The 15,632-nt window shown below is 47.8% G+C and overlaps 1 protein-coding gene across 2 annotated transcripts in view; it reads left to right on the top strand.

The window, feature by feature from the left end:
• Positions 1-7,297, top strand: part of LOC142575387 (lysine-specific demethylase 2A-like) — a 75,286-nt gene extending 67,989 nt beyond the window's left edge. For both annotated transcript variants that reach the window (XM_075684724.1, XM_075684723.1), the window contains exon 18: positions 4,819-7,297. In XM_075684724.1, coding sequence (XP_075540839.1) covers positions 4,819-6,123 — 1,305 coding nt within the window. In that variant the 3' untranslated portion in view covers positions 6,124-7,297. The remainder of the gene's footprint in view (positions 1-4,818) is intronic.
• Positions 7,298-15,632: the final 8,335 nt, after the last annotated feature.

Here is a 15,632-nt window from a genome sequence, read left to right on the forward strand (position 1 = left end):
ACACTGTTGAGCTCTTCTGACGTAAACATTTGTTGTCCATTAGACACGGAACTGTTGCTTCTCTCATTAACCGTTTTGCAGTTTTCCTGACGTGCTTTGCGTTTTTCATGCTTGCTTCCCTTGATGGACCACTGTAAGCAGGAATGTTTATACAGTGTACAAGGCCTGCATATAATGTCAGAGCAAATGTATTAAGAATTATGGCTGTAGCATGCTGACAGAAGAAAAATAAAGTGGCTTCTCGGGTGCCTAGCAAAGCCCTGTGAAATGATGGCTTGCATAATATGGTTGCTTCATGTCAGACTTCGCACGTGAACGCTACGTCAGTTTCTCATAGCATGAAAATGGGCTACACACATGCAATACATAAAACAGGCTGGGTTTGATAACAGTTTATAGTGCCTATTGTGGCCACTCCTATTCTGCCTAAAATGAGGCGTTGAATGCCTGTTGTAGGTGTCTAAAACCTAGATCTTTAGTGCCTAGCCATCTGGCCTCTACACTTGAGTGTGTTATTTTGACAATCGTATTCAACTAATATGAAGTACTCACCTACGGGGCAGAAACCTGGAGGCTTACGAAAAGGGTTCTACTTAAAGGGACACTAAAGGTTACCAGAAACTCAAGTTAAAGTTGTAGAGCAATGTTCTAGAACGTCTAAGGCGTCAATATAATCGCGAACAGAGCTTTAGTAACCGAGAAATTGAGGTAAATGCATAACACGATTTGAGACCTCCCAGCGACATTCCGGTACTAGCCCGATGACGAAAGGACTCCTCATAATTTGTGTTACTAATACTCAACTGCTCGTATTAAAAATATCATTTCATTCGATTATAAGACGGAAAAAAATGCTATTTGTCTACGTCTATTCGATTCTAAGAAAAAATAACATTTTGACGTTGCCCTTCAGTAATATGGGTGTTCGAAAGGTTTCGTTTTCGCTCGAGTCTGCGCGCTCGACTCTGCGCCGCGCACGCTTTGGAGTTTCAGTAGTTTCGTTATCGCGTCGTGCTGTGAGGGTTCTCCTGGCTCGCGAAACTTTCATTTGGAACAAGCAGCGAGAATGCCACGTCCATGTGATGTCGTGGGAAGCCCTCGTTGCCTTCCCGCTCCGGAGAGCCGGTGTCGAGGCCGCCGTCGTAGTACGCAACGACGCCGGCAGTGCGAGCCCTCAGCAGCAGGTCGCGCTCGTCGGTGCTCAAATCGCTGAAGTTGAGCCCACCATCGCGAGCCGATCTGTCGGTGTCAGGGTCCATTGCGACGAGCGTCGAAGTTAGCGTCATAGAATGAAGTACCAGCTTATGGGCGTCTTGCGCTGGAGTTTGAGGTATAGTAGCGGCGCCTGGTGGCGGTGCGGGAAACGACATCTGGGTCGTGCCAGCTTGGGTCGTATTGAGCCCTGGCTGTGGCGAAGCACGTTTCTAGGCCGAGTTTTGCGTCGATTCGCACATTTTTATGCCCTGTTGCGAGTGCGAAAAGGCTCGTCGCTTCTCATAGACCACGCCGACCACGCTGCGAGCTCGCCGCAGCCTATAGTTTAACGAAAACGGACTCTCCGTGTGCCGTGGGACGTAATGTGGGACGTAATTCGTTTCTCCTTCCGCTAGCCACCATACTCCCGCTTTCGCTCTGCTGTCGGCTCTGTCTTGGCTCTGTTTCTGGCCGCGCGTTCGCGTTTTGCGCAGAAAAGCCGTAGCGCCGTCTGCGGACGCCGTTCTACTCACCGATGGCGCAACGTCACTATGAGACCATGATGTCAGTACTCCTCGATCGGAGGGCGGGCGATTTGAACTGCGCTAGAGGTACGCGGGCGCTTCAGAACGCATTTTCTCTTAAAATAAGTCTCTCCTTGGCACGAAACAAGCGTTTCGACGTTTCTGTGATGGCATTTCAACAGTCCACGTTGACTTAATATTAATAGTAACCTTTAGTGTCCCTTTAAATTGAGGACGATGCAACGAGCTATGGAAAGAAGACTGATGTGTGTAACGTTAAGGGATAAGAAAAGAGCAGAATTTGGTGAGGGAACAAACGTGAGTTAATGACATCTTAGTTGAAATCAAGAAAAAGAAATTGGGGGGGGGGGCATGGGCAGGACATGTAATGAGGAGGGAAGATAACCGATGGTCATTAAGGGTTGCGGACTGGATAACAAGGGAAGGGAAGCGTAGCAGGGGGCGGCAGAAAGTTAGGTGGGCGGATGAGATTAAGAAGTTCGCAGGGACGACATGGCCACAATTAGTACATGACCGGGGTTGTTGGAGAAATATGGGAGAGGCCTCTGCCCCGCAGTGGGCGTAACCAGGCTGATGATGATGATGAGGAGGAGGAGAATGATGATGATGATGATGAATATGAAGTGCAACTTTATTTTAGCCTTTGTGGGTTGCTTTTATCCATTGGCACTTTGACAGGGTATGTATAAATCATTGCGAACAATCCTTCCCGTTGTGTAAGTTTTGATTCGCACAAGAGCAAGCAATTGATTTCAGACCAACCTTCGACTGAAGATTGACTAGCTGTTCAACCCTTTCAGGGTAAATGACGTAAATATACGGCGCTGCGAACAAGTTCAACATGGTTGATGCCGTATATTTACGGTGCCGATTGTACATTTAAGAAGGGAGCCAATTTCCTAACTTTTTCTTCTCTATCATGTGCTTCCACTATGTGAGAGTACAGGGAATTTTTTTTGCGCGCCTCCCTCTCTCTGTTTTCGTTGCATGGTTTGTTTTAGAGCTAGTTTACTCCCGCGCGGCTATATACTACTGCTCGCGCATTGGGGCGTGGGCGGGTGGTGGTTTGGGTTTTGTTACCCGTGCGGTTTTGGCTTCTTGCGCTTGCAAAACTGATGGCTATCTCGTTACTAATCGCTCAAAGGGCGACCGCTTGTTTCTTGCTCGTTTAGTGCTCACAGGGGTGTGCATAGGAAGGATGCCGCCGTGCATGCTTTTCGTTGCCTTTTCTTTTTCTTTTTGAGAATCGCGAAAACTAATTGCCTCTGGTTGGCGATAAGATAAAGATTAGTGGAAGTTTGTCATGCGTTTTGCTTTTTTGACAGGGACACAACCACACAATTTTCTTGAGTGAGTGCACCTACGGAGTTCGATTATGCATGGAGGTACATATTAGTGTAAGAGCAGGAACATTTGAGTCTTGCGAAATATTCTCGTTGGCGCATTTTCAAAGGCTTGAGCGATGTGTTACAATACATCTAATTTTTAGTTCTTATAAGTTGATTTCCTTTTTTATTGTTGTTATTCATGAATGAAGAGTACATATATACCAATGCAAAATTTTTTCTGTCTTTACAGTCACCCTAGAAAAATTATGGTTAATTCTTTTCTAAATGAGTCCCTAAGAAGAATTGGAATCTTCAATAAAAAAAACAAAATTGACCCTGGGCGGTCGCATATCGCGAAAAAAATTGACCCTCAAAGGGTTTAGCTTGACTAGCAGTCTAATTTCTTTTCTTTTGAACAGTGCCTGTGCAGGTGCCCTTATTCATTACTGTACAATATTGGGCAACACTCCACATTACTGTATTGTGTTGTACAGGAACCGAACAAAGCACATGGAGGCTCCAGCGCCAGTTGAACGCACACTAGACTACCTTGCATGCAGAGAAAAGCTTTTTGAACACAATAATCAAGTATTGGGAGACGTCTGCATGCTCCCTGACCTGACAACCATTGCCTCGCGAGCCTTCAGTTCGCGTTTTCGAGCCTCGCGTTTTCAAATTTGCAAAGCTACAGATTTCCCGCATAGCATCGGCATCACTATGGCTAAAATTGACGCCAACAAATATTCATATTATATCTTTTTGCGTGATCTGGAAAACTAAGCGCCAGGTGCATATTTTGTCTATCTGGTTTTGCTTTTTTTACTCTCGGTGCTTAACTGAAAATAAATTATTACGTTCATTTGTATTCTTTGAGGTGCTTCTTTGAAGTTTCACATAAGAATTCTCAGAAACTGTCCAAGCCATTATTACTGTTTTGCATCCATTCAAAACACCAGTGATTTGGCTATAATTTTATGTGTTGCGTGCGGTACATGTTGTGTCTGCAAGTAAAACCCAGTTAATTCAATTGACCCTTGTCCTATAAGAAATAATCGGGTTGTGCACACAGATGCAAGCGTGTATCAGATGACGACTCTGCGGTGCTGCAAAAGAAGTCGCGAGGCCTTCGCTGCTGCGAGAGCCAGTCACTTGCGAGATAAAGAGCATCGCAGCTTCCGCACTGCTGTTGTGCAGGATCGAAACAGGATTTGCTCGTTCAGTAGATAGAAGTGTGATAACGTAAGCATTTGTTCATTGTTCTCTTGACATCCATGATAACATGACATTCGCTTAATTTGGACATTTTTTGCGGTGCTGAGGTTTTACTGTACTGTCGTTTGACGTAAAACATTACGTACAAGCACCGAAAATGAGCACATTTCTGGTGGTAATTAAATAAACGCAATCAATGAATCAATCACACAGAGCGTCTGAGCAGTTTGCTGCTTTTTTTTTTAATGTACCCGAGTGCTTTATAACTAACCAATTGAGGGTGCACCTGATGTTTGGTTGTCAGTGGAATGGTGGTGGAGTCGATGACATAGTGGAGCTTAAACTCGTGGCAAACTCGTAAGTTTTGGAGAAAGTAATCACTGCATTTCCTTCTGTTCGCAATAAAGGCATTTAAGTTCGTAATCACAATTTGCCGTGAATATCTTATATTACTGCGAGTATTTTATATTACTGTATATTTAAAACTTTTTCATTTCTTCTTTTAAAGCTCTGAACATGTATGCATTGTTCATTTTCAGGAAATGTACGAGAGTGCAGAGGCAGCATTAAGCAGGTCCCGCAAGGATGACTACGTTCGATCTTGTGCCCGGCTGACCGTTGTCCCGGGTGACAAGATCTCGGCGACAAGCTCCCATGACCAGGTGGTAAAGTCGATGCGCAGCTTGCACAAAGGTTCAGAGCCAGAGTTCGCCGAGGCAGCGGCCATCCCTGCGGTTCCTGCTGTGTCGGCCATTCCCAGCGAGGAGCCTGAGGTGAAGAATGGCTTGGCAGCCATTGCTGCCAACCCCCAAAGTGTCGAAGACCGAGATGACAGGAATTCTTCAACCACCACCACAAATGGGGCCACTGCACCTGACCTCCACATCACGAGCATGAGCTGCGGGCAGCCGCCGGACTTCAAGTTCAAGATGACCCTGCGAGACCGCGGTAACTTGCGCAAGCCTCTGCACTTAGTTCGACCTGCACCGCTCCCTGAAGATGTGGAGAAAGCCAAGCAGCCTGTGCAGAGAGTGCAGCTGGAGGACGGCACCACATGCTACGCCCTGATGCGCGAGGTGATGGTGCCTGTCATGCGCTACCTCGGTCCCCAGGACTTGTCACAGTGCCAGCTGGTGTGCAAGGCATGGAACCGATGGTGTGTGGAACCTGGCATGTGGCGCCGGGTGGATCTGTCGCGGCGCCGCGTGACGGCACTGGCGTTGGCTGGCATCGTAAGAAGGCAGCCCTGCTGCCTGGACCTGGCCTGGACCAATGTCTCGGCGAAGCAGCTCAGCTGGCTGCTGCCACGCCTGCCGCACCTGCGAGAGCTGGGGCTGAGTGGGTGCTCGGCAGCTGCCGTGGTTGCTGCACTGCGTTCAGGCGTCTGCCCCCGCCTTCGGTGCCTCGACCTCAGTTGGGTCGAGGGGCTCGGAGACCAGGCGGTGCGAGATTTGGTGGCGCCCGATGCCCGCTCCAAGCCCCGTCTTCTTGTTGAGGTCCGGCTCGCGGGCTGTGACATCTCGGATGTGGCGGTGCGCTTGCTGGGGCACCAACTGCCAAACTTGAGCCGCTTGGACTTGTCCAACTGCCGCGGTGTCACGGACATGGGTATAGCTGTGCTTGGAGCAGCCAAGGCGTCGCGACTCACAGCGCTTGACGTTTCACGGTGTGCCAACGTCTCGGACACAGGCCTTGAGGCATTGCGACGTTGTGTAGGCCTGCGCCACTTGGATCTCAGAGACTGCCCGCAAGTGACCGATGCAGCCTGCCGCCGCTTTGTAGCACAAAGCCGCCTCCCTGTCGTCCTCAAGGAGAGCAAGCTCATACAAGTTGCCACTTCATAGGAAGCGACCTCTCTTGCTCTCCCTTTCCGACTTGTTCCACAATGTATTAAGTCTGGTTATTTTCATTTCATACAGATCTCCCATTTGGGCTGCAGAGTTGAGACGTGCAGTGAAGCCACTTTCTAGCTAGCCATGTAAACCCAAAAACAGCAACATTCGTTGATCAGTGCTTTTCTGGCAGTTGATTAGAATGTGCTTGCATTGTGTGAAGGAAGCATAGTACACGGTGAACTGCTCGAGAATTGTTTTTAAACTACAGGCAGTAAATTTGAGCTCTTGGAGCAGCCTGTCAAACTCGGGCTGCCTTCTCTTCTGCAGACTAATTTTCAGTTTTACCCTATAGCTGCAGCAGACTTTTAACACCTCAAGCACGGTTTCTTCTTTTTTTTTAGAACAGTCATGGCTGTCATTGCTGTGTTCACATGTTTGATCTTGTCACTCTGAGCATAGTGGGGGGCTTTATGCTGGCTTCCTACTGACAAAGTACCTCAAGTGCACCTTCGTTGTTGTGGTTTGAGGCCATCATTTAAGACCTCTAGCATTAAGCCAATGTTATGCTTTCTTCATTTTTCTTTTATTTTTTTGACAGGTTAACTGTACCTTTCATGTAATGCGCAATCTTTGTTGAGCATTTTGTATACTTCAGACAGGACTCGTCATTAAGCAGTTTTAAGCGCTCTTCCTAGAAGTCTGCTCATGTTTTGTACATTTAGTTTCATTTAGATTGTGTTCTCGTTGGCATTCAGTTCTTTGCAGCTGACATTTATTTGTGCTGTGGGCAGTAGTGGCCGTTGCATTTCTTGAAGCAAAGTTGCTGTCAACTTGTTTTGTGCAGTAGTGCGTGGTAGCACATAACCCAGAGATTGTAGCATTGTATTTTTTTCGCTTGTATCATGTAATTTATTGAACCCTTCATATTCATTCTTGTCGCTGCATGCAAAAGCTCATGGCAGTTCATCACAAAATTCTTGTGAAACCATAATTATTTGTATGCAATGTTACAAGTTGTAAATACTACCAGAAGCCATCTACAACTTTGGTGAGCACAAGACACCGAGTGGGTGTGTCATTTTCGTTGCATTATGCTCATTAGCGTGTTTGTGTTGTACATAAATGAAGCCAGTGTTGCTCATGATATGTAAAACAGTTGGCTCAGTAAAATTTTGTAGGTAAATGCGTCTGTATTTAAGGCTATGTCATCATATTGGAAGGCAAAGTCTCGTTCTCCCAACACCCTAGTCTGAAAGTTGGTGCAGCAGGATATGCAGTCCTTGTAACCTCATTATGATAGAATTTCCATCCTACTTGAAAGTGCCTCTGTTGTGTCTAATGTTTATTATAAGCATATATGGGAGAACCTTGTTGATACATTCCCTTTACGTACGTTTTTCCGGCGCCATCGTCCGCAATCGAAAACAAAAAATGACATAAACCGGTTCATGCGTTCCCGGAAAACACGATTTTTCGGCACCAACGTTCAGTACGTCGCCAAACTGCTATCGTATGATACGTTTTCTAACCACTAGATCCCATGTAAACAAGAAAAAACTACATAGCTGCCCGCCGCGACAGCTTCACTGCGATACTCGCCCGCCTGTCCCACGTGAAAAATTTGGAGGACGCTTAACCTTCGCCTTTTAGTGCAACGCGATAGCATTCAAAGATCGCCGATTGCTTCTCACGCTTCCCGGCAACTGCAGCTTATGTAACCGTAATGTTTACCGGGAAGCGCTGGCGACGAACGCTATGCACGAAGGCGAGCTTTCTGGTTGAAACGCGACCTCTTGCGTGGGCCGTGATGCGGCGGAGGCGAGCGCCATCTGGAAGTGTTGCAAAAAACCGGGCGCGCCGCTCCGTGGCGTTTTTCCAAAAAGCCTTTTTCCAGCGTTTCTACCACTACACAGACCGGCCACGGCGTCTGAGATTTGCACACGCCGGCGCGCGCAAATCTCGGACGCCGTGGCCGGTCTGTGTAATGGTAGAAACGCTGGAAAAAGGCTTTTTGAGTTTCCCGTTAGCGCAATTATGTTTTCTCGTATATTCGAATTACAGTCCGATGCTATTATGTCTCTAGGTTGTGTTAAATCGTAGTTTATAGTTTTTCTGAAGTGTTTTACTGGGAGAAATTCGGCAACTTTCTTTGCGCTAGACGGAGCCCCTGTATGGTTGGGGTTGCATAGTTCGAAATCATTTTTGCCGAAACGCCGCATTTTCTGCGACACGGGGGCCCTGACGCTATTGCGTGAAAACGCCGGCGCGTACTCAGTTTCTCATGCCGGCACCAGCAAATCTCCGGGGTTGTCGCGCGCGGCATTCACAGCTATCGCAGCCAATCCTATTGCGATAAGCGTCTTCGACTATCTGTTTCACAGCGCTTGGTGCCGTCGGAAGCATAGCGCACGCTTTTAATAGGCGATAACCGAAACGCGCCGCCGTTCCCTTCTGTGGACTACGATAGTAATACACGTTTGCGACCGCTAGATCCCATGTGAACAAGCAAAGGCGCTAGGCGCGCGCGATCGGGAATAGTATATAGCCTCCAGTTTCGCGTGAAAACGACGGCGCGCAGTTTCTTATTCCGGTACCAGCACCATTCGTCGCACGTCGCATCACAGCTATCGCCGCCAGAGCTGTTGCGACAAGCATCTTCACCTATTTTGCTGCGCGTGGCGCGTAGTGCCATTGGTAGCGTACTGCACGCTTTTAGTAGGCGGCGATAATCCAAACGCGCCGCCGTTCCCTGCTGCAGGTGGCGCAATGTGGGCATCGGTGGGCATCACGTTTAGCTTCAGCGACATCCGGCGTCGCTCACCAGCTTGATTTCTTTTCGGTTTCCCGTCGCCCTCTTAAAACGCCGCGCACTATGAGAACAAAAGCGTCTCGCGCCACCGGAGCACCACCAGCTCGACGCGCGTCGGCGTCTCGTGCTGCAACGATCCGCGCGACGCTTCGCATTACGGAGATTTCAACAAAAGTTGAGTTAATTTTCTTTACTTCGGATGGTACGTTCCTTTGCAATTTTTTTTTTTCAAAACGTATGAACGGGGTTTTACTGTATTACATGCTATATCGGCTAGAAACGTTTACAATTCGTTATGTTTGTGTTTGTTACATTTTCTACCGTAGAGAAAATCCTGGCAAGCTTGTGCGGGCTTTTAGAAACAACCCAGTCTCTAGCTAAGCTGTTAATGCAGCCGTCCCTCCCAACAACCCTACCCCTACTCCCAAACTCGAACACAAGGCATTGGTTTAGACAAACATGCACGTAAGCAAGCAAATTTGATAATTTCCCACAAGGTTGCCTAAAGCTCGCACACTTGTGCCTTTGCCCATAGTATTCTCATCACCCCTCGGGTCTAATTTTTAGCGTTGTATGAATTCCCGTTTCTCAAATGGGGGCAAACATTTTGGAATGTTAAACCTCTGGCATTGACACTCGAGCGTTTACGCTTATTGACAATTTAAATGCAGCACAATCGAATATAAAACTATGAAAGTGACCAGAATTTAACGCTTTCACTCGGACAGTTCTTCAAGGGTCCGTAAAACGGTTCGGAAACATCTTGTAGATGCATAGGGTACAGCTACAGTAAAAAATTACCACAATTTAAGCGAGGCGTCTCGTTAGAGAGCCTACAGACGATTGCAAGTTACCCTCCTTCCTAGCCATGCTTTCTCAACTCGTTCGCCGAGCGATCGGGGCCAAGTTGCGCCTTCACTGGCTCTGCGTCATGATGGGACGTCGTGTCGTCTACTTCCGGTTGTCTTGGAGCCAGCGCGCCAAGCCTCTGCAAGCTCTGCAACCGCTCCGCCATCCGCCTGGGCGTCGATCCGCCGCGAGAACTATCCAAGCAGCGTGCGTTGCAAGCGTTGTGCCACAGCGCTGGGCGTGACCTTTGGCAACCGCAGGCGAACTGGGCGTTTCGACGAAGGGGATTTAGCCTGTACGCGAGAGGATTGAGTGGCCGTAGAGTCACTGGAAAAAAAAAAAGATGGCAGCGCGGTGTGCATCCACCTGGTGGCGGCAGAGCTACTAAACATACGTTCATAATTAAACTGCTGCCGAAAATTTACACCAACGGCAAAGTAGAATATACTTGGTTACTGCTATATTAGCCCCGTGTTTGGTTGAGCTATGTGCCACCAGGTGGCAGCACCATGCAGCTGTTCACGTTTGCGTCTCCGCTCATTTGGTAAAACCAGTTTGTTCTTTATTATCTGGTAAAACGCCCAGTACGCTTGCGTTTACTGGGAACGTTAGAAAACTTGGTAAACCTCCGGTGTGAAGTGGCGGCGAAAAGCGCGTACAGATGCTGGTGCCGATCGGATACCGACAGCCCAATGTGCTGCAGCCACTCTGCTCGCATGTTGCCTTGCAGACGGACATGGTGTCGCAGCCTGACATGTCGCCGTTCGCTAGATTTGCAGCCCACAACGTAACACGGACGATTCATGGTGCCCGCGAAAAGATCGCGACAACTTTGACCGCTAAGCTCGCATCAACACGGAGACCATTGTAACACAAAGCAACGACACTTGCTGTGTGCCGTAAGTGCTTACTGTAGTGATGAATTGTGTATTCTCTTTCTGTTACTTTTATGAACAGCGGAGCTGTTTAAGCTTTAGTTCCGCCGTGGAGCGCTACGAGAAAAAACAGCCCAGCTGTGCGCCGCCTTGCGTTGCCTAGCAACCACCTGCTAGAGCACCGAGTCGCGTAACCTTCTCGCACCCCACGCGCTTAGGGCGGAGTCGTGACGTCACAGGCGAGTAAAAGCTCGGAACAGCGGGCGCGGCGACACCTCTCGCCTCCTCTACCCCATGCACACGTGCTGCTGCCATGGGAAGACTGAAGAAAGTCCGGACGCCCGAAGAAGCAGCTTACTAGGAAAAGCGCCGTTCTGTCAAGCGAGAAGCGATGCGCCGCCACCGAGCTGATCCGGAACACCGCGCCGAAGCTGCGGCTGAGAGGAGGCGACGCAGAGTCGAGGATCCCGAGTTTCAGTCCAGGGAACGCGAGAGTCGGCGCCTGAACGCTTGACGTCGTCGCGAAAGTGATCCTAGCCGGCGACTGCTCGAAAACTTCCCAACGTCAAGGTCGCCGAGTTAACAACTTAGCAAAAACCTACAAACAGTTAACTTATCCAAGCCTACCATAACCTCGTAAAACGTAGAAACGACTTAGCCAAGCCTATTAACACTTAGCAAAACCTAGCATAATCGCAAAACTACAAACAACTTGGGCAAGCCACGCAAAAGCTAGGTGATCACAAGCTCCGCTGTTGACTCCAGCCTTGCACCACTAGCGCAAGCCGCGCTCGTTTTTTTTATTTTATATATAGAAACAAATTACCCAACATTCCAACTATATTACGGACATTTGTTCACCATAAAGTTTGAAAAATGACGCAACTTTTTGATAAATTGCACGCCTTACGCGGTGCGCTTAAATGCGTCACTTATTGATCGGGACTTAACGACTCGGTACGTTTATACAAAATCTTCAAAATTGGTTGAGGGTCTTTTTAAAAACTACCTTGGCAAGGGTAGCAGCAACCAGGGGAAATTGGGGCTTTTTAAATCTCCGTTTTATTATTTTTTTTTTGAAATGTTCACCGAAACCTTAGCACTGGTACCTTGGTATGGCGTCATGGATTACAAAGTATTTTTACATATTTGTATCGTGGTTCGGTAAATGTTCTTGGAACTTGCCAAGTTCAGTCTTGGTCTCCTCTAGAATACAATCTTTACCCATAGAAAGGCAACTAGTCACGAGAGAGCGAAAACTTGCTAAGTTGAGGCTTTCGCTTTCCTGAAATACAATTTTCATCCATCACGGCGAGGTGCTTCGGGAGCTTCGAGGCGGAATCTTTGCGTCTTGTTTTGTTTGTGTGCGTACTTTGCCCTTTAATTTTGCGTCTCTAGTTCGCCATTTAATGCGTTAGCATTGCGAGTATCAAAGTGGGAAAAAGTATGTGTGGGAAGCTGACCATGTAGTAGAGATACAGAGAAGATGAGAGGACTTAGAAGAGCAAATATATGCAAAGTGTTTCACTTAATTACTTTGTTTAGCGCAAAACAACGGACACAAGAAAGACGACAGGACACCACGCGTCATCTTTCTTGTGTCCGTTGTTTTGCGCTAAACAAAGTAATTGTGGATTCGCACCAACTAGCCCGCCAACGCTTTGTGCTGAACTGTGTTTCACTTAACTTAAGCCAAGCCTTCAAGATATGCAAATGCTACGTAGCTGGACAGAACCAAGGTAATGTTTGCTGTCGCTTTGATATACTCTTGTTGCAGTCCGCCTAGTTAGATAATTGGTCTAGATTAAATAGTCAAATTATCAATTACTTTAGGTAGATGAAAAGTGTCAATGGTAGAGTGGCATGAAAAACTACCACTACAGTTTTTTGATTCTGAACACGTGCTACATGAAAATATTTTTCCAAGCGTTAAAGAAGCCCGCTAATGCACGCAAAGTGCCTCGAGCAGCCAGTCGCGGGCAGCAATTGGAGTGTATTTACGGGTTTCTTTCACGCTCGGAAAAACTTTTATGTAGCACGTACAGAGCAACAGAAAGCTGTATCGGGAGCTTTTCATGTTGCTCTACAATTTTCTCATTGACATTTTTCATCTAATTATAATAATTGAGAAGTTGACTAATTCATTAGGACTAATTATCTAACTAGGCGCAATGAAAAAAAAAGTTGATCTCCATGCGACGGCAACCAACATGAACTTGGCTCAGTGCACCTACGTGACATTTGCATATTTTTAAGTACACAAACAAACACACACACACACAGTGCAACTGGCAGTGGTATGCTCCGGACCACCGTCATTTCTAATTCAGTTTTCGAAGATGCACGACGTGTGCTGAGTGAGCTGCTGAAAAACACTTTGCAATAGGGTGAACGTTATTTAAATCATGGATCCAGATCCTCAGACAAACCACTGTCAGTTGTACTTCGGTTTTCGAAGAGGCACGACGTATGTTTATTGAGCTCCTGGAAAATGCTTTGCAATGTAGTGGAAGCGGTTTAAATCTTGGATTCGGGACTTCGTTGAGGCGAAACGTGACAGGTAACACATTTTTCTCACATTTACCGTTAGATCACCATTGAATTTTCTGATCTAGACTCTAGGCTTTCAGGGCTATACCGAAAAGCACGTTTGTAAGCTTCAAAAATATAACCAGACAATTGGTGCGAGAATCGTTAAAAATATCATTAATGGCGATACGGAACGTTTATGATCACTTGAGAGGCTGGCCCCTAGTAAAACAAATATCAAGGTACATGCAGCCATTAGTCGTGAAGCTAAGCTATTCTAGAGGCCCAAACGCACTGCACTGGTGGTGAATAAGGATTTTAGCTTTGCTTGAAGTCATTCCTGCGGAGTTCGTACTGGTTCGAATACAAAGTGCTTGGGTGCTTCCATAAATGCATAAGTTGCAAAATAGTTGGCTAGCGGAGGTTCCCGGCATATATGAAATTCAAATTGGCGCGCTGAGCTGGCTGGAACCTCCGTGCGAGTCATTTTCATGGTTAGTTTGGGGATATCGTAGCCCTTGGAAGCTAACCGAATGGTGCATCTAGGACATCTAAATTGCTTAGTCCTTTGGTAGAATGCAAATCATACATATAAACTGTACGAGAGCAACTTAAGCGAACAAAAATGACCCTCCCCCAACCCCCTACTGGTGGCGCCCGCAGACAGAGCCTGTAGCAGCTGCCAGATAAGGTGAACCCAGCGCGCCTCCACGAGCTTTGTACTTTCCTCATTGTCTCATACGCTGCCCGTATCAGCGGGATCAGCCAATCTCTGCGAAGCGTGATAAGAAAAGTGTTATCTTCAGAATACTGGCCCGAGGCAGTCAAGACATATTTTAAGAGTTTTCACTCCACAACGGCATTTCTGATGGCCCTTGTGTTTCTATGGCACGTTAAACTCTGTCGCAAAACAAAATATTCTTTTGCATGGGTTCTTCCTACTATTCGATATATGCAATAATTCTAGTAGCCGCGGGTCCTATGTAGGCGGGTTCGAGTACACATCGACTGCGGGTCTGCATGCATGCCTACGCACAATGTTTCGCTTTCGCTGCTAGCGTGTTTTCGCACCGTTTCGTAAGCTTTAGACCTCAGCATATGACAGTACACAAGGAACCATTGTTCCGTGGACGCCATCAGAGCTGTTCAAAAATTATTTCGTTATAACTAGGAACTTTGACACGACTTGTGATGTGCCATCGCGACGTTCAGTCCTTTTAACGCGATAGCGTTAAGGAGCTCGTGTCGCAGAAAAGTCGGTGTCGGCGTCCGCGGCGTTGGCCGTGAGCGATAAATCACGGTAGGCGCTTCATAATTAAAAAGGAACTTCCAAGATGGGCTGCGTGGGAATCGAACCAGGGTCTCCGGAGTGTGAGACGGAGACGTTACCACTGAGCCACGAGTTCGATGCTTCAAAGCGGTACAAAAGCGCCTCTAGTGAACGCGGTGTTGCCTTAGAAACGAGCTGTTTCTAAGGTTCAGGCGTGCGTCGCTTGCTCAGGCGCACATTTCGTTGTCGCGCCGAACGCTGCGTTGTTCGACGCTCACCGCGTCCGATGCGGGGCGCGTAGTCGCTGCGCCGTAGCCCATTGTCTTAAAAGCCGAGACCACACGTACGCTTGCGGACGCGCGCTAGCTCGCGTCCGCGCGCCTAGCGCCTGCCGCACATCGCGAGTAATGGTGGTTTGCATCCACAAAGACGCGCGACAGCGCGCGCTCACTGGGCTCACTCACAGACGCCTCGGCAGGCGCCGCTTCGTACTTTGTTACTGACAGCGTTTCAAGATCCTTCGATATTTATAAACGTAATTGTTATATTTTTATGGCTGTTAGATCAGTGCAAAAAGGAAGGAAGAGCCACATTCTTGCACGATATAAATCTGCTTCACTGAGAGTTGAACGCTCCGCGCCGTAGCTGCGTAGCCAGGCGCGCCGACGCGAGGCAACCCAAGCGCGCGATAACAGAGAGGAGCTGTTCCCCGAGATCACGCCGCGTTTCGACGCGTACGAGCCATGCCGCACCGTGTGCGCATGCGTGGGCGCGTGAACGCGAGCTTGCGCGCGTCCGCAAGCGCACGTGTGGTCTGGGCATTACACCCCTTGGCGGGTCGACGGGAACGCTGTCGCGTTCCACTCTTGAAGGCGAAGCTTAAGCGTCCTCCAATTTTTTTTTCGTTTCTTCTGAATTATTAGATGGTTCAATACCATTATTTCTCTAGTTAGATCGCACTGTTCGTTTATCGGTCGTCTCAGCGAGAAATTTCCCGCTACTTCGTTTTCTTAATCCACTATACGTTCATTGTTTGGTGCTAACACAAACATGAACATATGCCATGCCTTTTCTTAATGTGCTTCTTACCGTTCGCTTTCCATTCCAGTGAACTTGCCACTGCTTAGCATCGACAAGTTCACAGATCAAATCTTTATGACATTAGCAGGGCAGGGCGCGGGGGCGA

This window comes from Dermacentor variabilis, chromosome 3, assembly GCF_050947875.1.
Source record: "Dermacentor variabilis isolate Ectoservices chromosome 3, ASM5094787v1, whole genome shotgun sequence".
Classification (NCBI taxonomy): domain Eukaryota; kingdom Metazoa; phylum Arthropoda; class Arachnida; order Ixodida; family Ixodidae; genus Dermacentor; species Dermacentor variabilis.